Raw genomic sequence first — 20,838 nt, 5'->3', positions numbered from 1 at the left:
ACCGCCTCTTAGACTAGGGACGTTTTTGTTTTTGTTTTTTTGTTTTTTTTACAAGCAATAAACACTGATTGGATGAATATTTTACATCAAAGCAATATATAAGTGTACGCTTTCCTACATTTTTGAATGTTAATGAATTTTACACGTTAATGAATTTTAAACAGTCCAATCCGCGACCCGATTGAACTATTAACCAATCACTGCACAAAATGCAGAATCTCTGTAACCAATCACAGTGCAGGGAGGCAGGACTTGTCTCAATACAGGTGGGTAATACAGGCGTGCTAGTACTGTAGCACCAGGTTATTATCGTGCTTGTGCAGCGTTTGAAATATTTTTCACAACGAGCTGCTGGTAGGTGAATCTGCTGTTTTTTGATTTGATCATTTTACGAAGCATAAAGTCTGTTTCAACTTTAATCGTACACCTTCAATTGATTATTGCTAGTAAAGAGCAGGCCCTGAATCAGAGAGAGATCTGTTATATTTAATAATACAATTGTAAAATGATTGATTTTTCTCTGTTATTGTAACCGAAACGGTTGTTTTCCTGATGGCTGGTGTAATAGCTAGCATTACAGAACAATAACATTGCCTTAAAGGTGTAGTGTTTCACTATAAAGTTCATGGCAATTAGCTGCTATTATCTCTGTATGTCATTATAAGGGATCCAAAGATCTAAACACATCTGATTTGATCATCTTAATGGGGTTTATCATACTACATGGTCTTAATATGGTCTCTTGATTTGGCAAGACCTTTAGCCAGTCCAACCTGGAATGCATTATGAATTAAAGTGTAATGTTATAGCACAGCATTCTTCATGCCAAGTCCTGTAGACTGTAGACTCACAGTGAAGACTCTGAAGCATAACCTGTGAATCAGATTAAAAGAAAAATAATAATAAATTGTAGATATCAAACCCACCACTGCGTATAAATAATGTTAAAAGGAAACTAATGTCAGTTTGATATGTTCAGGAAAAGGTGACTCTAAAGTTTAATCAATCCCCAATAACTCACCATGATATTATTTTGCACAATTAAATGATGTGCATAATTTGATTCCAAGTTCTACTTCCGATCACGGCCTGCATGAAGGTCCAAGTTGTGACCAAGTTGTCTTATGCTACATTCACACACACACACACACACAGCGATTTTATTCCTGCAAGTTACTGTACTATGAAGTTCCTGCTACTGGTTGCCATTGTAATATATTAATGCTTATTATTGGGTGGATCAACTAAAGTTTTTCCCAGCGTTATTTTTTTTTTGAGTGGCTGGACATGCCCGTATCTAGTTGTCAACAGCTCATGTCTCTGGAAGTCTCCAGCTCTTACTGGTCTCTGGTTTGCTTTATAGCTGTAAGACGCTATAAGTGTAAACACATCTTTACAGCTGAAACCTTCCAGGATCTGACCTAGTCCAAGATTTTTAATATAAACAATACAACCAAATGTCTGTGGACACCAGAGCATCACATCCATATATGATTTCCAAATCGAGTCCGTCCTTTTCTTTTATAATAACCTCCAATCTTTTCGATGGCTTTCACTAGACTTTGAACCACGGCTGTGAAGATTTGCTCGCTTAGCCACGTGAGCAATTTTGAGGTCAGGCACCAATGTTAGCTGAAGAGTTCTGGTGTGCAGTCAGCATTCCAGTTCATCCCAACAGTGTTTAGTGTGTTTGTGCTGAAACTGTGTGCTTCCATATTTGTGTCAACCATTTGGGGAAGAACCATATATGGATGTGATTGTCTGGTGACCAAAACCACATTACTACGTTTTACATGCGTCATATACATTGCCAAAGTTGACTGGACCAAAGTTCAGAGTGATAAAGCTTGTCGTTCAGTCATGCCTGATGATTACAGCAACAACTTGACATTCCTCAACGTTTGTCAGATGTAGACACTGTGTGCTAATAGTCTGTTAATATCATTACAAACACCCTGAAAGGGTACAACTCTTGTACCCTTTATATGGATACGTCGACCTTTTAAATGATTTAAGGTACATAAATAGAACTTAGCAACAAAGAGGTGTATAGTTTAGCACCCTCTTTTTGTCTGAAAGTGTAGAAGTGAAATTGATATGCCACGTGGAAATAATTCTATATGAGTAAACCTATTGGGTTGCACCACCGGCTCTCAGTACTCGTTCCAGAGTGTTCTTGTCCTGTACATTTGGTTACACTAAATACAAATAATCAGCTAATTAAAAGTGATTACATTTTTCAGTTATACAACGAAGCTACACTGTAGATAGACTTGCAATTAGGAAATTATTACCTTTTGCTTACGTCATCAATCAAAAACATAAACGAGCTCTTCAAAGTGAGATTGAGCTAATAAGGCTATTTTGTGTCCGATAGGGGCTCGTGTATATGTCGGAAAATCAAAAGGCATTGTTGATATTGTCATAGACGTATTCCAGAGGAAGTGTAAGATAAAAACAATGTTAAAATCACAATTCTAAAACAAGGAATAAATGAATTCAGTCATGGCTATATTTGCTCTTTTAGAAAACTTGTCACATTATCTAGGAAGCACCAAGTTTACCAAGATCGATTTGATACCATTGCCTGCCAACGAACCATAGACCTTTTCAACCTTTAAATAAACAATTGTCATGTCATTTTCTTGTTAAATTATTTTTGCTACTTTAGGACATGTTGTTCAGCTTATTCATGTGTACATGTTGTATTTTTTAATTGTGCATTGGAACTTTTAAGAAATAATCCTATATCCACTTTTATGATTATTCTAAACATGTCTTTAGATATCCAAAGATTGGTTGTTGTTTTTTTTAGTTATCATTTGTTTTGTGTTTCTATTGGAGGTGGAGGGGATGATGTTGCAGACCATGTCGATGACCCTGAACCTTAAGCCAAGATTCTGACTCCGCTGGAAGCTGGAAGGTGCATCTCTACTCTTCAAGGAAGTCCTGTGAGCAGTTACACCGCCCATCTTTTACACTCATCTCACGAATCATGCAGACGGATCCAGTGCTGGTGGAGTCGTTGGTGGTGTTCTCCATTGTCCTTTGCGTGCATGTGGCTGTGTGGAACCAGCTATCCTGGTGCTGCATCGCTTTGGCTGTCCAGGCCTTTTACGTCCAGCACAAATGGGATCGCCTCCTGCGAACAGGAGCAGCAGTCTTTCAGTTCCGCCCTTCAGCCAATAGCGGCGTCTTACCTGCCAGCATGATTCTCCCGTTGATCGGGCTCATTTTGCGAGGTCGCTGTGTCGCTGTAGGGAATGTCCTCTTTGAACGTTTCGCAATGGTTATCACAGTAACGGGGATGATGTTGGCACTGTTTTTGTCGCTCATCGCACTGGGAGTCACACGACCGGTGCCGAGCAACACCTGTGTGATTACGGGAATTGCTGCCAGCGCCATCCTCTACACAGTCAAACAGACGCTGCTGGTTTCGGAGGTGATTGAAGTGCTGGAGGTGCTGCTAATCTTTGTTTATCTAAGTCTGATCCTCCTCTATCTCCTTCCTCGATGCTTTACACCTGGAGAAGCCCTGCTCATCCTGGGTGGCCTCAGCTTCATGATCAACCAGCTGATCAAGCGCTCATTGAGCAACAATGTCGGAACCAACACGGACCCCCTCAATTTCTTCCTTCCTGTAGCTGTGGCGGGACTGGTCTTGCTTGGCCTGGTTTTTGCCCTGCTGTTCCTCTTTATGGAATCAGAAACATGGGCAGCGTCTGTGTTTTTCCACGTCATGACAGCCGTACTTGGCTTGGGCTTGCTTGTTCCTTGGTTGTCCCTCCTCACTGGACACCATCCATTAATCTGGATTTTGGAATTCCTTACTCATAGCAGTACACGTCTTTGGTTGTTGGCATACTGGACATTCCTGGTTTTAGTCGCAGTAATTGTGGTACTGCGTCAGAACATCTGGCGCACAGAGGGCACCAAGAAATACCAAGCTTCTACGGCTGTCCGAAAGTACTTCCACCTGCTTATTGTGTTAACCTTCACCCCCGGGTTGGCACTCGATCGCCCTCTACTGCACCTGGCAGCTGTTGTATGTTTAGCGTTGTTCCTTTTCCTGGAATTGGTGCGAGTTTTCCGGATTCGCCCACTGGGCTCGCTGTTGCGCAGGTCGCTGGCTATCTTTCTGGATGATAGGGACTCAGGGCCACTTATCTTCACGCACATCTACCTGCTTTTGGGAATTTCCATACCTGTGTGGATCTCACAAGCACCATGCATGTCAAAAGGAGGAGCGGCAGTCGCAGGGGGACTGGCACCCTATGCTGGCGTCTTAGCTGTAGGGATTGGAGACACTGTGGCATCAATTTTTGGAAGCACAGCAGGTGAGATCCGCTGGCCGGGCACCAAAAAGACTTTCGAGGGCACGGCGACCTCTGTGTTTGCACAGATCATCGCTGTGGCCATATTCCTGATCGCAGATGCCAGCGTAAACTTAAACGCCAGCTACTCATGGGTGGTGGGATCCATCGCTATGGTAGCCATGCTGGAGGCATACACTTTACAGATTGATAATCTTCTGTTACCGCTGTATTTGTATGTCTTACTGATGTTATGAGCATGCACACACACACGCACACACACACACAATTCTATACTTTACAGTAATTACATAAACATTTTTAGATATAAAACACAAATACAGTACAGGGTCCAAAGGTTTGCAACCACTCTCAAGAACTGTTTTTATCTTCTAACTTATGAAGAACAAATTTCTTGTTTGTTTTTGTTTTTTTCTCAAGGTTTTACTAATAACATATATTTTAATTGAACGAATTCTGAAGACGAAGACAAAGGATGAGAAACACATGGTGGTTCACAGCAAGGTAAATAAATTTCACTGAAACACTGCACTAGGAGCTTATATGTGTGTTCATTTGGCTAAAACTTGGAACTACACAACAGTTTGCTAGCTAAACCTTTTTCCTATTTAGTTTAATTTTTTTCCAGCAAAACAACTTGCTGTATAACGTCGACATTATTTTAGAGTGCTTTCAGCTATAAATCGTATTTGGTGTGGTTTTGAGGACACAGGAATAACTCTGTGGCATGGAACAAAATAATCCGGGTCCTGATTAACACTATGGTGGATTCGGTACAGTGAAGTGAATTCAATGCTGAATCATGACTAAGAATTAATTTAAAAAAAACAAACAAACTGTGAATTGTGGGTAGTGAGTGTTCAAGGTGTTGTAGATCTGTTCGACTTGATGTATGCAGCACAAAATGTTTTTGTTTGTTTATTTATTTATTTATTTATTTATTGACATGTTTCTGCCCAATTAATTATTAGTTTTGTTTTTTGTCTTATTAACTAATAAATATGAAAGGGGGGGGGTCGGTTTAAAAATTATGAAATGTTTATAGCGTCTTTACGATGAGTCATAATGAACTAACTTGTCTTGGATGTTCCATAAAATGAAATGTAGCTACAAATGGTTAAAAAGCAAGCTCTCACTCACTCACTCACTCACTCACTCACTCACTCACTCACTCACTCACATCAGAGCTATATTATATCCCTATAACAGCACGGCTTTGCACGTAATTTCTTACTAATTGCCTGGCTTTCATCCTGTGGTGCACTATATTTCTACTACACAGTCATTTTTATTCTAACGTTTCAGTTCTTGTCAGACGATTCAGACTTTTGGACCTTTCTGTAAATGTACGATATCAAGAGTTATTACGTGTCTTTTTAAAGCTTGGTATGTTGAAATGTTCAGGATGGTGTGACCGTGGTCTTATGCCCTTAACTCATCTTTACACCATGTTTTTTTTGGAGTGAAAGATACAACAGATGTAGTATGCAGGCTAATAGTGTTCTTCCATAGTGAATTATTTATTGTAAGTGCACAGCAAAGCCCTGAGCGGGGACGGTGTTAAGTATGCTAGAAATGTCAGAAGTCATCTTTCACTTCAGGTTTCATATCCTTAACACAGTATTCTCTTCTCCAAAAATGACCTAACCCAAGAGCGTATTTAACAAAATATTAGATAGGTCTTGAAATTCAGATGTTCGATTTGAATTCTTACACATTCAGTGTTATAAAACTGATCATTTCTGTTCAGGAAACAAAGCTGGTAATGGTTACGTTTGACATAAAGTCTAATCTTATGACATGATTGTTATGGCCCTTTACATATCACTAACCCTAACCCCCCCCCCCCCCCCACACACACACACAGACAATGCTGTCTTTAACATGCATGAAAACAAAAATGCCTTTTGCAATGTTTAATTTATTCTTTATGTCAGTCTGTGCATCAATTTTAGCCCATTAAGGACATAAAATTTTCTTGTGTTACACTCTGCGTTCTTGCATAATACATACATACATACATACATACATACATCTCTCATATATGTATGTGTGTGTGTGTGTGTGTATATATATGTATATGTATACATTTTTATACATTTTATGAAACAAATATTATTTATTAATATGTATTATATATTTATAAATAATACCTATATATATATATATAATGTATATGTATATGTGTGTGTGTGTGTGTGTGTGTGTGTGTGTGTGTGTGTGTGTATATATATATATAAATAATATTTGTTTCATAAAATAAAAAATGAACAAATAATATTACCGAAAGCGTTCAGGTGTATGCATGATAGTTTTGTAGGGGAAAGTAAACACCTCTGATTGCAGCTGGTGTTAATATCCATTTTGTTCCACTTTTTACATCATCCTGATCAGCTTCTCATCTTATAAATTTCCATTTATTAATCTCTCCAGGATTTTGCAATCACAGAAATCCTGCAAACTCTGCAGCTTTTGGTGAAGCTTGCAATCTTTATAAACGATCGCAGATTTGGGTTAAGACGTGTTGTGTGACATCAATCACGTGCTTCAAACATGAGTACAGCTAATCAGAGAAAGGAATTGCATGTGTATGTTCACCGGTAGGTGAATGAGATGAGAATTAAAATGAGAACCCCGTGCTTGCAATTTCAAGCAGTTTTCAATTTATTTTTTGGAAAGAAGCTACAGCAAAATCAAGCATTTCTGGCAACAACAATCCCAAATGGTGCAGATATACTTTTGAAGAACTGACTAAAGCGGAATTGGTAAAGAAAAAACTGTGATATGAGTTTGTAATATTCAGGAGCCATGAAACACTTTATACACCAGTGCTTTTAAATTTTAAATTCCATTTGGTCAGACTGTGTTGATGAATTTTCTGTAACAGCAGGTCGTAGCATAGCATCGACTCTAATTCGGATCAGGTTTAATTTAAGTCACAGTAACAACACTTAAACAAATCACTGGTATGGATTAAGCTTTCTGTTTAGTTATCGTACTGGAAGGCGTCTTTAATGTCAGAACATTAACGTTTTCTGTACGAGTGTCACGAGGGAAATGTGTATATACCAGAATAGCAAGCTTTTGGTTGCAAGCTTTTCTTTGTATTATTAAGTTCAAGTGTTTATTGCTGCTACAAAGTAAGCTGTAAGTTGCTTCACAGATGTTCCTCAACATTATTGTACATGTAACAAGAAATGGTTAAAAACTCCAACAATATATTATTTAATAAGAAAATTGTTAGTGGTATAATAAAAGGTGCTAAAAAAAATGCTATTATAGGAAAATAAAAACTTTGGGTCGGGTCACATGACACCATTGCATTTTATTAGAATAATTTGTTTTTGAGAAAAATGACTTTCACCTGCATTGTGCTTGCAGTCAGTCAGCACCTGATTAGAGAGTATGTGAGAAGATTTACACCAAATGTTGTTATAAAAGAACAAAAACTATCAGCTTTCTGAGACCGAGACTCTTGGAAAAACATCAGGATTGTTGCACAAACTCCACACTGATTTCCAGCAATTTTCTTAGCGAAGAGCTGATATTTTTAAGTGACATTTTTATTTCTGAATGTTAATTTATAAAACAATGTGGTGTTTCAATTACAGTTGTGTGTGTATTCTTGACATTTTTCAAATAAAGAGTTGCTATGTTCCTTGTGCTCATTTGCATGTTATTGTATAAACGATTCATTGAAATTTTTAGGTCTTTTATCATTGATATTGATTTGCAGCATTAAGAATGTCAAATGAGTTTGATCGTTACCGATACAGTCATTCTGGTAAGTAGAAGGCTGTAAATAGCTAATGTGACGATTTGTTTATTTATGAATAAATAATTACGATACAGTTGGGAGTTTGTAGACAAAATTAAGAAAAGAAAGCATGACAAAATAATCTAAAAGTAGCTCTGTTTCTGCTCTTTTAGTAAAAAGCTCTTTTAGTCAAGTGTCTGTTCTTGGCAGAACAAGTAACAGCAAAACAAAGTAGAGGTGGTTGCAATAGCAGTTTTCCGGTCAGCCACTAGAGGGCATAAAGTTGAGTTCTCTTCTATTTCATGTAATGTTACAATGGATATAAAAATATACCACACTCCTATTAAATAACATAGAAAAACTATTAAACCAAGATAATCACAATTCTTTAAGGGACAAGTGGAAAAATTAAACAGTTTGCTCTAACCTGGCTGCATTATTGTACACACTCTTTTATAATTAGGGATGTGGATGTGTTCAGAACGAGCCAATCACATTCAATCTTATTGATACATTACAAAAACAAAACCAGCCATTTTAACAGGCATGTAAAGACTTTATCTATGCAGTTTTTGATACATGAAATATAGATTATGTCTTTATATGTGCATTTGTACAGGGACTTAAAACCAGATTCATTTCTTAATTCCATTTAACCTAATAAAATCCAAAGTTTCCAAAATCACTGAAATGAAAAATAAAAATCCAAAACGTATAACAGGGTTTTTAAGGTATAGAACGTTATTATATTTATTGATTAACATCATGCATAGTGATGATATTAATAAAATAATTAAAACATGTCTAAGAATATTCTGGTTTGTTTATGCAAATATGGAAATATAGCCTAAAAATCATTAAAATGCTAAATTACGTACATAGACAGTTAAATGTTCCAAAATCAATGATTTTTTTTTTTTTAAGACTTGTAATTAACTGGGTGATTAGAACAAAGCAGGTGCTTGGAGCATTAGGTGTAGAGCGACGGGAATGGAAGCTCCTCGGTCGGCTGTAGCCTGTGTGTAAAAAGAAAAGGAATATCAATATAAAGAAAATAGATCTGCAATTTTAGCAGGTGTTACTTTAACAAAACCTGCAACAAATCTTCAGTCACATCTTGATTGCTTTATTTCATATTCATCCGAAATCATGTCACTCTCCAAATATTTATGGACCTGACTGTGTGTTCAGAATAAATCTCACTGCATGTATTATAGAATTTATATGATGGTCCTTTTTGATTATTTACTTGTGAATTGGCATGAAAGTGTAGCTGCCTGAAATATTTTAATAGGTACAGAAATGCTTACTTACCAGTTCTCAGGGCTCCAGCACGTGTTCTCGGATTCCATGACGTGGAAGGCGTAAACGTGACGTGATGAGTCTGAGGTGTTGGCGGCGCTTCGGTGGACCACTTCACCATGGATTAGAACCAAACCCCCTGCAGCGAATAGAATTTTTTTTTTTTTTTTTTTTTTACAATTACTGGATAGATACATCGACAGTCATGTCTACTAGAATAAGGTTCCATAGACTGCAGTGGTGGATATTTGCTCAACAGGAAGTGAAGCTCAAGCACTTGTAGCAGTGACCGTGGTGTGCAAAAATATACAGCACTGGCTCAGGTCCAGGATGCGAACCTGTGATTTTCCAAGTTGCCAGCAGTTAAGCAGACCTCTGATTCGAATGTTTGTTATGCCATGGATATAGGCTGTATAACAGTAGTATAATAAATGCTGACATGAACGACAGATAAACATTAACCCAGTTGAGGAAAATATTAAATATGTTTATTATAATGAGAAAAAAAAAACCTTCACACAAATACAAACTAGACAGGTACAGGACTAACCTTTCTTGACAGGTGCTGGTGCGAAGAGACAGTCATTGTAAATTTGTTCTCGACCAATGAAGTCAGTCAAAGGGAATGTTCCTTTTGGGGCTCGTACCATCCGCCTGGTGATTCCATCTTTTAAACACACACACACACACACACACACACACACACACACACACACACACACGCACCTTGAGATCAGGAAGCTAACCTCTTTGCCATACACATACTTATTCTAAAAAAGCTTGTCTTTGAGAATAGATCTATCAAGTAAGACGAGTGTGTGTGTGTGTGTGTGTACTAACTCCTGTGTGAGCCTGGTATGAACCACAAACAGCCATTATCGAGGGTTGCGTCTTCTAGAGCGATCCACACTCCCATCACTTGGCCCAAAGGCTCCGTATACAGGAAGGTCGCATCCTGATGCGGAGTCACTAACAGGTAAAACGTTTTTATTACATCACAATTCTCAGTAGCGTGGACATTCTGAATACCAGGACACTTTATTTTAGGTTTATACTCTGTTTCCCTGCAGTGTATTAGGGTCAAATCTCTTCACCAGCTTGAATGCTACCGATGGCTAATAGCTGTCTTGCTAGAACAGATTCTCTGTGTTTAAGCATTTGAGAGAAAAGCTAGAACTTTATACCGGTTTTAGATTTTCTAACAGAGCCCATAAAATAAACCCAAGGTGAGATAAAAACACTACATGACCAAAAATAATGAATGGATGAAATACATGTTCAGTAAGACATTTATGATCTTGCATGATCTCATACCTTCTCCACCAATGCCTGGTTGCTGGGGGGGGAAGAAACAAGAATCATTCGTTCATTCATTCATTCATTCATTCATTTTATTCAAATTATTCATACCCTTCTCAATAGTCAATAGAAAAGCCTTTATTGGCTATTACAGCAATCAAACGCTTGCTATAATTGCTAACCAGCTTTTTGCACGTCTCCACTGGTATTTTTGTCCTCCTTGGTCTCCTTGCCATCACCCTGATCTTTAGCTCCCTTCGCAGATTCTCAATCGGATTTAAGTCAGGACTCTGGCTGGGCCACTGAAAAAGGTTAATGTTTTTGTCTGCTAACCATTTCTTCACCACTTTTGCTGTGTGCTTTGGGTCGTTGTCGTGCTGAAATGTCCACTGGTGCCCAAGGCCAAGTTTCTCTGCAGACTGCCTGATGTTGTTCTTGAGAATTTTGATGTATTTCTCCTTTTTCATGGTGCCATTTACTGTGATTAGGTTGAAAAACACCCCAAAACATTAGGTTTCCACCACCATGTTTGACAGTGGGGATGGTGTTCTTAGGGTTGAAGACTTATTTTTTTACGCCAAATGAAAGCTTTTTTTACGCCAAATGAAACCAGAAGTCGTCTTCTTTGTCCAGATGAGCATTTGCAAAGTCCAATCGAGCTTGTGTGAGCACAATGATGCCTCCTGTGTCATTTCTAATCAAGAAAAAACTTGCTGGTTGAAAAAAGTAACTAATTCAGAATTTGCCAGGGGTATGAATAATTTCGGGCTTGACTGTCTATATTATTTTTATTCCAATTTTAGAACCTAGAGCAAAATAAAATTATAATACTTTCATTTTCAACTCAAACGTCTAATACAATGAGCCTTGAAATCAAAAGCTAAGAAAGATCAGTACCTTAAAAATATACATGCTCTGCAAAACAACAGGACTAATGAGACCCAGTTTTTTAGCCAGGTTCTGCACAGACAGAGAGAGAGAGAGAAAAGTACACCACATGTGAATGAGCAATAAAGAACAGCAGAATCTCATACTATACCATGTTATACCAGAATGCTGTTGAGTGTTTTGATCTGTCAGACCAATCTACATAAACAAATGAAGCCATTTTTATATGAGAAGATGCTTTGTAAAAGCAGCAAATGTTAAATGTACAGGAACCTGGAATTGATCGTGTCCATTCCACAATAGTTAAACATATAAATGAATGCAAAAGTATGATCTGTCGCTCTTCATTCACAATCAATTCACTAGTTTTACAAATTGCAAGAGGAATAAAACACTTTTTTTTCCCAACTGTTATTAGAAAAATATAATCAACTTCTGTTCACACCAGGCTACAGCAAACCATCACGTGATTGATTTCCTAGAATAATTGTTTTGTTACCAAATTAACAAACATAACTAACCAGCTAACTAGTAATGGAGACTCTCATTTTAACATGGTTATAAAAAGGAATCACAGGTGTCCTTACCTGGACTTTAGGAGAATGTGTGATGGATTTAAATACCGTCTCATGGGCATGGAGAGCTAAATAAAAATACAGCAAGAGATAGAGGGGTGGGTGGGTGGGTTAATTTTTTTTTTTTGGTAAAGGAAAAATAAAGTTAACCAATAAATCAGAATATTGAGTTGTGTAATTATTTTTCATCCCTACATCATGGACATGCTCACCATGGCCGATTTTGTTTAGTGAGCGTTCCTTTGGGACAGAAAACTCCGCTGTGAACAAACAGAAATACTGGTTGGGTTATAAGCATTATGGGTCTCCACGTCTCTCGCAACTTCATCTGTGTTACATCCCTTTCCCAGATACAGAATATCTGACATGATAGCCATAAAAAACACCACCATTGCAGGGCAAGATCACACACACACACACACACACACATTCATGCGCCTATTCTCACACACTGGACAATTGTGGTCTTTGAACCGTTGGAGGAAACCCGAAACCAAATTTTATTATTCTTTTTTTTTTTTTTGGACCCCACTGTCCCCATACCCTCAAACCACCAACAGGGGAGTCAGGAACACATATTTGTAGTGTAGCATTGTTATGACAACACTATAGGAACATATAGTTCAAATACCATGAAACCGTACTGAGAACCTGTTTGCTGAACAGGACAGTCTACAGAGAGGACTTCAGACCCCGGAGAATGTCGAGAGATCGGGATTAGATTTTTTGCACTGTAGAATTTTTTTGGGTAAGGGAGATTGCCCAGATGTTTGTTTGTTTTTCTTAGAATAGAATTTTTTAATTTAACTATTACACAAAAACATTTCCTATTTTACTTTTACGAATTATAATTATAGTAAGTCTACCCAATTAATAATTTAATTAACCCAGACTGTTTTAATGTGAATGAATATAATATTTGCCTTAAATGAAATGAATAATAATATAATTCACCCACATCTCCTACAAACCCAATTGCATCACTGGACCACCAACCATTTTCATTGAAGACTCCTTTTTCGAAGAAAAAACGGACCTTGTCCCCACTTGTGATGAAGTAATCTGCATTTCCCTGAACAAAGACAAACAGTTAGTGGCTCATTAACAGAGATCTGAGCTGAATATTGAGGGTCGGGAGTACAACAACTACAACAGGAGTGACCTAGCGAGCTTAACTCTACAGATACTATTTACTATGATAGATAGAGCAAGACTTAATTGTCACTAGTACCTGAGGAAGACTACAACAGATGGGTGACAAATTTAATGGAAAAACCAACAAAACACAAGTGTGTTAGTAAGATGTTGGGTCAGTACAATCCTTCACAGCAGCTTTAATGCAGATTACACAAGTCTGTGGAACTGTACAGGAGTGAAACTGGAGTGAAAGATACTGTATTCCTTCAGTTAGTGTTTTGATGATGGTGGTGGATATCACAAAGTACCTTTTTTTTTTAATTCCATGGCAGCATCAATGTCTATCAGGAAAACTGCTTCACATTAACATTCACAAGAATATGAATAATTAATAGGAATTCCCTAAATAAGGATTTTTCCCTTGTGAGACATACTGGATGACTTCATATACATATTTTGTATTATTTTGTTCTAAAAACATATTTGTCAGGAGCAGGACAGTCCATTAGGATATGCTTAGGATATTCTTGTTTTACAGAAATCACCTGCTGGTTTGACAGGAATGCATTTGGATATGCAGTCTGATTGTCTCTGGATTCAAAGGAGAAATTAATAAAGTGTCTTTTGTTTATCGTTAGCTACCATGTCGCTTCAAAATCCACAATAATAAAATGTATTTTATTAAAATACATATTTTATATAAAAATAATAAATGTAATAAAAGCTGCAGAATTTGATTCATATCACTTTCAAACACATCAAACCACCCAGTGAACCTTTGTGACCTGTGGATTGCTGAGTCATTTTGGATGAGTCCATTCCCATCAGGACAAAAATAGGCTAAAAGTCATCACTCAGATCTGCTGCAGTGATCAAATATTCCCTGTAAGTGACACTAACCCTGTCAGTGACTTGTTTTTCCTTTAATTTGTCACCCCTTGGTAAACTGAAGACTTACCTGCATCTTTCCAGATCAAATTGTATTTCAGAACAAAAAATGGAAAAAAATGGAGAGAAAAAAATGGGGGGGGGGGGGGTGTTATTTAGTTTTAATGTTGCACCTAATCTAATAATTAACCTTAATGTTAACGTAACATTACCTGACTCTTCAGCTGCTCGTCATGATCAGTGGTGAACTGAGTTCGGCAGTGAGCTGGAACATCCATCTTCTCCACTATTTCTCTCATTCGTTCACGCAGCACTTCACACTCCTCTGGGCTGAAGAATCCTTCCAGCACAAGGTAGCCATCATCCCGGTACTGCCATTCAAACCAGACTTCAGTGTGAGAAAACAGTACCAAAGCACAGAACAGGTCTACCATTCCAACATGGAGGGGAGTAAAGGGGTATATATTACCATATATACACATAGTTGAGCATTTATATATTGTTAAAACAAACATTTTCATTTTTAAAACATACCAAAATGACATTCATAATTCTAATACTAGTGATCTGAGTTCTATGTATCTATGTACATTTGATATACTATAGGACATATTTAGACATGATTTAATAATGTTATAACGGTAAACTGTCATGCTGTGCCTTTAGGAGTATTATCAGGACTCTCACCCAATAATATCAACCAACTTTATTCCTTCTTACAAGAATATTTTTCCTCTCATTCTTTAACTATGGGTGTAATTCTAGATTCTGATTGGACGGCTTTGAAGCAAATCACAGGTTTATAAAATATAATGCGATTGTTCTTAATACGTTTTACACAGGACCTTGAATAGCGGACCTTGCACATCAATGCCAGGTGTAATTGTTGGTGCGGCAAAATGTTCTCTGAGGTTTACTGTAGTTCTTTTGTAGAGTCTTTGGAACAGTCAATTACCCGAATGTCTTCAAGTACACTGGGTTTTCTGTTTCTCATTAAGATGACAACTGTTTCTGTCTTATTAACTTAAAAATTAAAAGAAAAACTAAAAGAAAGAAACTGTTAAGTTAATCTCTGCTTTAACAAAATCCGTAGCTTTGATTCATTGATGTTCCACAGCATTAGATGTAATATAAATAAATTTATATTTATAAATATAAGCTGAGATTTTATGGTATAAAACACTGAAGGATATCCTGTTACAAGGTCACCACTTTCTGTTCTATGTCTGGCCACAGCACATTTTTTTATATTTATTATTAATTGTCTTTAAATGTTTGGGGTTTTTATTTTTTAATGATTTTCCTGCTGCTCTGTTAGCAGAAAGAACCTTAGCAGTAAACTAAAAATATCATGTGTTGTATCTGAGTATATACAGTATATATTAGGTACATATATATCTTAGAGAGAGAGAGAGAGAGAGAGAGAGAGAGAGAGAGAGAGAGAGAGAAGGAAATTCAGCTACTTTCTTCCTTTCAGAAACATTTCCAGCACCCTGAGCCCCAGATTTATTTGGATTGCAGGCAAATTTTTCTGCAAATGAAAAACACGTGTTACACGTCTTGCTGCTTACACAAACATTAACACGTGCAGCTGTTTAAATAAACAGGTAAATAAAGCTAGAATTTTTGATGTCACTTTACAGGGCAGGCTCAGACTCAGTTTTCTTAAAGCAGATGTAATAACTGAATATCCAAGATAGAGCCAGGGCTTCTTATAAGTGCAATTATTGGAATTTCCTGTTAATTTAAAGCGTTTCCAAAAATCCTAAACAATGACACACCATATCACACATTAGGGACAAGTTGGAGATGTTAATTAGCAATGCATGTCTTTGAACACAGGGAGGAAACCTGAGGACATGCAATCTATACAGGAAGGAGGAGGAAATCAAGGCAAACATTTCAACCACTGAGCCATCATGTCTCCAACAACACCTTAAAAATGACAACACCTTTTAAAAAAAAATTAAAAATGCATTAGAATCATTGTACAAAGTTCCACAAAGAAACCCAATGGCAAAATACTGCTTTTGTAATGTAAAAAAAAAGGTGAAACCTACATGAGTAAATGCTCATTCATTCATTCCTTCATCATCTATAACTGCTTTATAAATGGCCAAAAGCACTTCCGGCTTAGCTAATCATGGAGTAGGTCGCATTGAGCTCAGCTCCTACAGAGTTTGTTTCTCCAGTATTTTTAGGCACGATTTGCTCACTTTTGGTAGCTTATAAGTTTTTCTAAACCTGTTCTGAATAAGAATTATTTTGATTTTCGGCGACTACAATGCCACCCAAGGTCAATAAAAGCGCAAGTGGCTCTTTATCTCTTCATTGCATGCTATCCTAATGTTAGAAGAGGTTATGCAAGCTATTAAAGCTATGCATAATGGTAAGGCACCAGGCCCAAATTTATAGACCGTTTAGCTCCACTTCTTCTTTTAGTATACAATGAATCTTTAGAATGTGGCTCTTTACCTCCCACTCTTTCTCAGGCAGTCATTACGCTTCTCTTAAAGAAGGATAAGGATCCTACATCTTGTGCCTCATATAGACCTATATCCCTCCTCAATGTGGATGTAAAAATCTTGGCCAAGGTATTGGCGAGACGCCTTGAAAAAATCCTTCCTTCTATTATTTCAGAGGAACAGAATGGCTTCATTAAAGGACGGCAGTTATTTTTTAACGTTCGCACACTTTTGAATGTCATTCTGTCTAATCACTCTAACTAGTCCAGAAGTAGTTATCTCGCTTGATGCTGAGAAAGCTTTCGATCGGGTGGAGTGGGTCTATCTTTTTGCTGTCCTAAATAAGTTTGGCTTTGGGGACCGATTTATTTCGTCTATTCAATTGTTGTACAATTCCCCTCAGGCTAGTGTTCACACAAATGAGATTTCTTCTGACTATTTTACTTTGTCACGTGGCACTAGACAGGGCTGCCCCCTCTCTCCCTTACTTTTTGCTTTGGCCATTGAACCCTTGTCGTTAGCCTTGCAATCACTCACTTCATTTCATGGAGTATCCCGCTATAACATTGGTCTGAAATTGTCACTGTATGCAGATAATCTTCTATATGTCTCTGATCCTTTGACAAGTGTTCCACCAATTTTATCTTTGTTGAAGAGATTTGGCTCTTTTTCAGGTTATAAAGTGAACTTACTTAAAAGTGAATGCTATCCTATAAATTCTCTCGCTCTTACACTGAAACAGTCTGACATTCCTTTCAAGTTCAGTCCTTCAGGTTTCAAATATTTAGGAGTTAACGTGACCCGGACTCTGCCTTCCTTATATTCGGCAAATTTCTCCCCATTGCTTAGTCAGGTCAAGTCGGATTTCCAAAGGTGGGGTTCCCTCCCTTTGTCTCTAATTGGTCGTATTAACGCCATTAAAATGAACATTTTACCTCGGCTACTTTTTCTGTTTCAGTGTATCCCTGTATTTTTGCCCAAAAATTTTTTTAAAACACTGGACCAACTTATTACCTGTTTTTTGTGGGGAGGTAAAAATCCCAGGGTGAGGAAATCACTTTTGCAGAGATTTACATTTAGTGGCGGTCTGGCTTTACCTAATTTGTTGTTGTATTATTGGTCGGCTCACATTCACAAATTGACTTACTGGCTTCAATCACGAGAACTGCTATGGTGTAGGCTTGAGGGCCAGTCCTGTATCTCCTCTTCTTTAAATGCTTTACTGACATCTTCCCTCCCAATTAACCCATCTTTTTTCACAAAGAATCCTGTGGTCCAGTCCAGTATTAAAATCTGGTCACAATTCAGGAATAATTACAAGTTTGTTTCAGCCTCAGCCACAATGCCTATAACAAAAAATCACTTATTTCCCCCTGGCCTGACTGATGCTGTCTATATACAGTTGGAAAACTGTGGCATTGAAAGTTTTAGGGACCTGTATAAAGATCACCTTTTCTCAAGTTTTTCCACTCTATCCTCTGAAATGAATCTCCCGGCTGCTCATTTGTTTCGCTACTTTTAGGTTCGGCACTGTGCTTCGTCTCTCTTCCCTTCCCATCCTTCACTTCCTAATACTCAACTTTGGGAAGAGCTATCTATTATATCTATTATATCAATCTATTATATCAATAATATATAAACAGTTAATGGATTTAGACACCTGTTCAACAGCTAAAATTCAGAGGTCTTGGGAACGGGAGCTAGGAATTACTTTTTCAGATCAACGATGGGAAAATGCATTAGCATGTATTTGCTCCAGCACATCCTGTGCAAAGTTGCAACTAATTCAGTTTAAAGTATTATACAGGGTTCATTATTCAAGGTCTCGTTTATCTGAAATTTATCCACAAATAACCGACCAATGTGAGCGGTGTCACGGTACCCCATGTAACCTTGCTCACATGTTTTTCTCTTGCCCTAGACTTCACAACTTCTGGAGCCAGTATTCCATGATTCTCTCTAAAGTTCTGAAAATTCAGGTTCATATAGATCCCTTTTTAGCCGTATTTGGACTCCCAGTTAACTCTGTGTTAAGTGACCCTGATCAGGCTGATATATTGACATTTACGTCACTTGTGGCTAGGCGGTGCATTTTACTTCTCTGGAAAGCCTCTCAAGCACCTTCAGTTTCTGTGTGGCTCCAGAATGTGATGTCATTGCTTAAACTGGAAAAGATAAAGTTTTCATGCAGGGGTAACTCTGAAAAATTTCACCAAAAATGGGGCTCTTTGATAGACTATTTTAAATCGCAACAGACGCTACTATGTGATTGATTCTGTCCCCCACTCCCAATTTTATTTTTTATTAATTTTTTTATTGCGTGTTTTCTGTCTCCTGTATATGCCTTTTTTGTTGTTGTTTGTTTGTTTTTTCCTTCTTTACTTACTGTTTTATTGTGCTTTAAAATAACAAAACTTTAAGGGGAATACCTGTAAATTGTTTGTACATGACTGTTTGTGTTACTTCCTCAATAAAAAGATTGAAATAAAAAAAAAAATAAATGGCCAAAAGCAATTAAAAAAAAAGAAGTGACAAACATGAGGATTCATAACAAACAAAATAATACATGCAACAAGTTAGCAAGCACAAATTAGCAAGCACAAGTTAGCACAGTGACGAATGGGTTTTAAAAGCGTGTGTTTTGCATGTTCACTCAAACATTGACAATTTTACAATTTCTCTATGTGGTGGTTTTGAAAGGCTCCAGCAGCAACCGATAACTCCGTTTCTGAGAGGACGAAAGGATAAAAATACGTTTACAAGATAATCGCTTTACGTTTGGACGAGTCCTTAAAGCCAAAAGAAAAACGTTGTTATATAGTTTTGTGACAGAGAAGACGTCAAAAATGTCGGTTTTTAACTCACCTTTTGGACCTCCTGCTGTGTTAACACATCCATACTTAAGAAGAGTGTGTGTGGTCAGGATATATTCTGGCAAACGGTTTCCCTATTGCGATTTCGCAATCGGCAGAGCAAATGTAGCACACGCCGTTTACCAACTCGCGATGGGTAATTCGCAAAGCACAACATTCCTTCCGTTTACCCAGCGCAAGATCATAGGAAGGAATTAAAAGTACGAGGCTCCAGGTGTAAGAGGGGGGGCAACTTTTACCAAATTTCAAACTTAAAGTTCATGCAAACAGATATTAATAGACAGGTTTCAGTCAAATATTTATGGTTTATTTTATATATTCTTTATATATTTTATATTGATTGGTTAACTATTTTATAAACATGCATCCTCTTCTATGGTTATTTTCATCAAAGTGAGCATCATAAACGTAGGAATCAAAATGATAAAAGATAGGCTACTACCTGTCAGAGGAAATTAAATTTATTTTTGTGCCCTTTAATTTATTCATTTCATTTATTATGTTTCTATGTTTGTGTTAGATAAATCCATTTGTGTGAAAATGTTTTTACAAAAACAAGTAAATTGATGCTGAATAATAATTAATTACGTTACGTATAGAGGGGGACACGGGGGTGGATTTTCAAACCTCTCCCGTCCCACTCCCAGAAGGTGTTTATTGGAAATTCAAGTTCATTTGAATTTGTCTTCTGAAATCTGTTTTTATGCTATTATTTGCTAGCAAAGACTTTTGACTCACCTTTTGGACGTCCTGTTTATTTAAGATCTCCATGCTTACTTTAGCAGATTGACTGAGTGAGTGGATGAGAGAGAGAGAGAGAGAGAGAGAGAGAGAGAGAGAGAGAGAGAGAGAGAGAGAGAGAGAGATTAGCTCATCCGGGTAGTTGTAATCTGCCAAACCAGATTACAGTGCAACCCATGGTGATGTGGTGACTGGATATAGGACAGTATTTCTCATCTTCGCCTGTACATTTTCACTCTTTCCCTTTATCTGACTTACTTAAGGCTACCAAATAGACAAGTGATATACTTTTTTGTGATATACTTTTCTGACTTACTTAAGGATGCCAAATAATACATTAAAATCTCACGGAGTTAAGTGACCCTAATTTAGGACACAAAATTTCTATGTGTATTCTAATCCACATAGGCTAATTGTATCATGAATGTGGATAATTGAAAGACCATACAACATCCATCCATTTTCTGTACTACAGTGCCAACCCATCACACTACTGACAAATTAGAGATCCCAAACCCCAGAGACCTGAGGCAAACGTGCTAATTACCAAACCACTGTGCCCTCACAATACATCATAAA

General features: G+C 37.4%; 2 protein-coding genes and 1 long non-coding RNA gene across 8 annotated transcripts; 1 reads left to right on the top strand and 2 right to left on the bottom strand.

The window, feature by feature from the left end:
* The first annotated feature begins 155 nt into the window (after positions 1-155).
* dolk (dolichol kinase) lies at positions 156-6,198 on the top strand. Of its 2 annotated transcripts, none has more exons than XM_027132626.2 (2): positions 156-266; positions 2,845-6,198. In XM_027132626.2, the coding sequence occupies exon 2, from the start codon at positions 2,996-2,998 to the stop codon at positions 4,568-4,570; it is 1,575 nt and encodes a 524-aa protein (XP_026988427.2). In that variant the 5' UTR covers positions 156-266; positions 2,845-2,995; the 3' UTR covers positions 4,571-6,198. The 2 variants fall into 2 exon arrangements, with proteins under 2 accessions (XP_026988427.2, XP_026988418.2); XM_027132617.2 differs by having other exon boundaries at positions 241-354.
* LOC125139830 lies at positions 364-1,815 on the bottom strand. The gene is made up of 3 exons (XR_007138947.1): positions 1,532-1,815; positions 1,022-1,127; positions 364-873 (listed from the first exon to the last, which is right to left on the bottom strand). It is a non-coding gene; the product is annotated as an uncharacterized LOC125139830 (long non-coding RNA).
* A 1,441-nt stretch (positions 6,199-7,639) lies between the features above and the next one.
* phyhd1 (phytanoyl-CoA dioxygenase domain containing 1) lies at positions 7,640-20,322 on the bottom strand. 5 transcript variants are annotated; one of them, XM_047805780.1, is made up of 12 exons: positions 20,257-20,322; positions 14,393-14,551; positions 14,251-14,256; positions 13,152-13,227; positions 12,368-12,415; positions 12,168-12,223; positions 11,590-11,652; positions 10,708-10,729; positions 10,234-10,362; positions 9,944-10,060; positions 9,406-9,532; positions 7,640-9,107 (listed from the first exon to the last, which is right to left on the bottom strand). In XM_047805780.1, exons 1-12 carry the CDS (start codon positions 20,287-20,289, stop codon positions 9,062-9,064), a joined length of 882 nt encoding a protein of 293 aa, XP_047661736.1. In that variant the 5' UTR covers positions 20,290-20,322; the 3' UTR covers positions 7,640-9,061. The 5 variants fall into 5 exon arrangements, with proteins under 5 accessions (XP_047661736.1, XP_047661735.1, XP_047661737.1 ...); XM_047805779.1 differs by lacking the exon at positions 20,257-20,322 and adding an exon at positions 19,511-19,704; XM_047805781.1 differs by lacking the exon at positions 20,257-20,322 and adding an exon at positions 19,511-19,702 and having other exon boundaries at positions 14,393-14,607.
* Between the last annotated feature and the right edge of the window lie 516 nt (positions 20,323-20,838).

This window comes from Tachysurus fulvidraco, chromosome 21 (genome assembly GCF_022655615.1).
Source record: "Tachysurus fulvidraco isolate hzauxx_2018 chromosome 21, HZAU_PFXX_2.0, whole genome shotgun sequence".
Lineage (NCBI taxonomy): Eukaryota > Metazoa > Chordata > Actinopteri > Siluriformes > Bagridae > Tachysurus > Tachysurus fulvidraco.
The sequence above is the reverse complement of the archived record's forward strand: the minus strand, read 5'-3'. Positions and strand labels throughout refer to the sequence as shown.

Coding starts and splice junctions, on each gene's coding strand:
- phyhd1 (XM_047805780.1), bottom strand. CDS start 20,289: ATGGAGATCTTAAATAAACAGGACGTCCAAAAG. Junction 11,653..12,167: donor CACATTCTCCTAAAGTCCAG/GTAAGGACACCT, acceptor CTGTCTGTGCAG/AACCTGGCTAAAAAACTGGG. Junction 9,533..9,943: donor ACCAGCACCTGTCAAGAAAG/GTTAGTCCTGTA, acceptor TATTCGCTGCAG/GGGGTTTGGTTCTAATCCAT.
- dolk (XM_027132626.2), top strand. CDS start 2,996: ATGCAGACGGATCCAGTGCTGGTGGAGTCGTTGGTGGTGTTCTCCATT.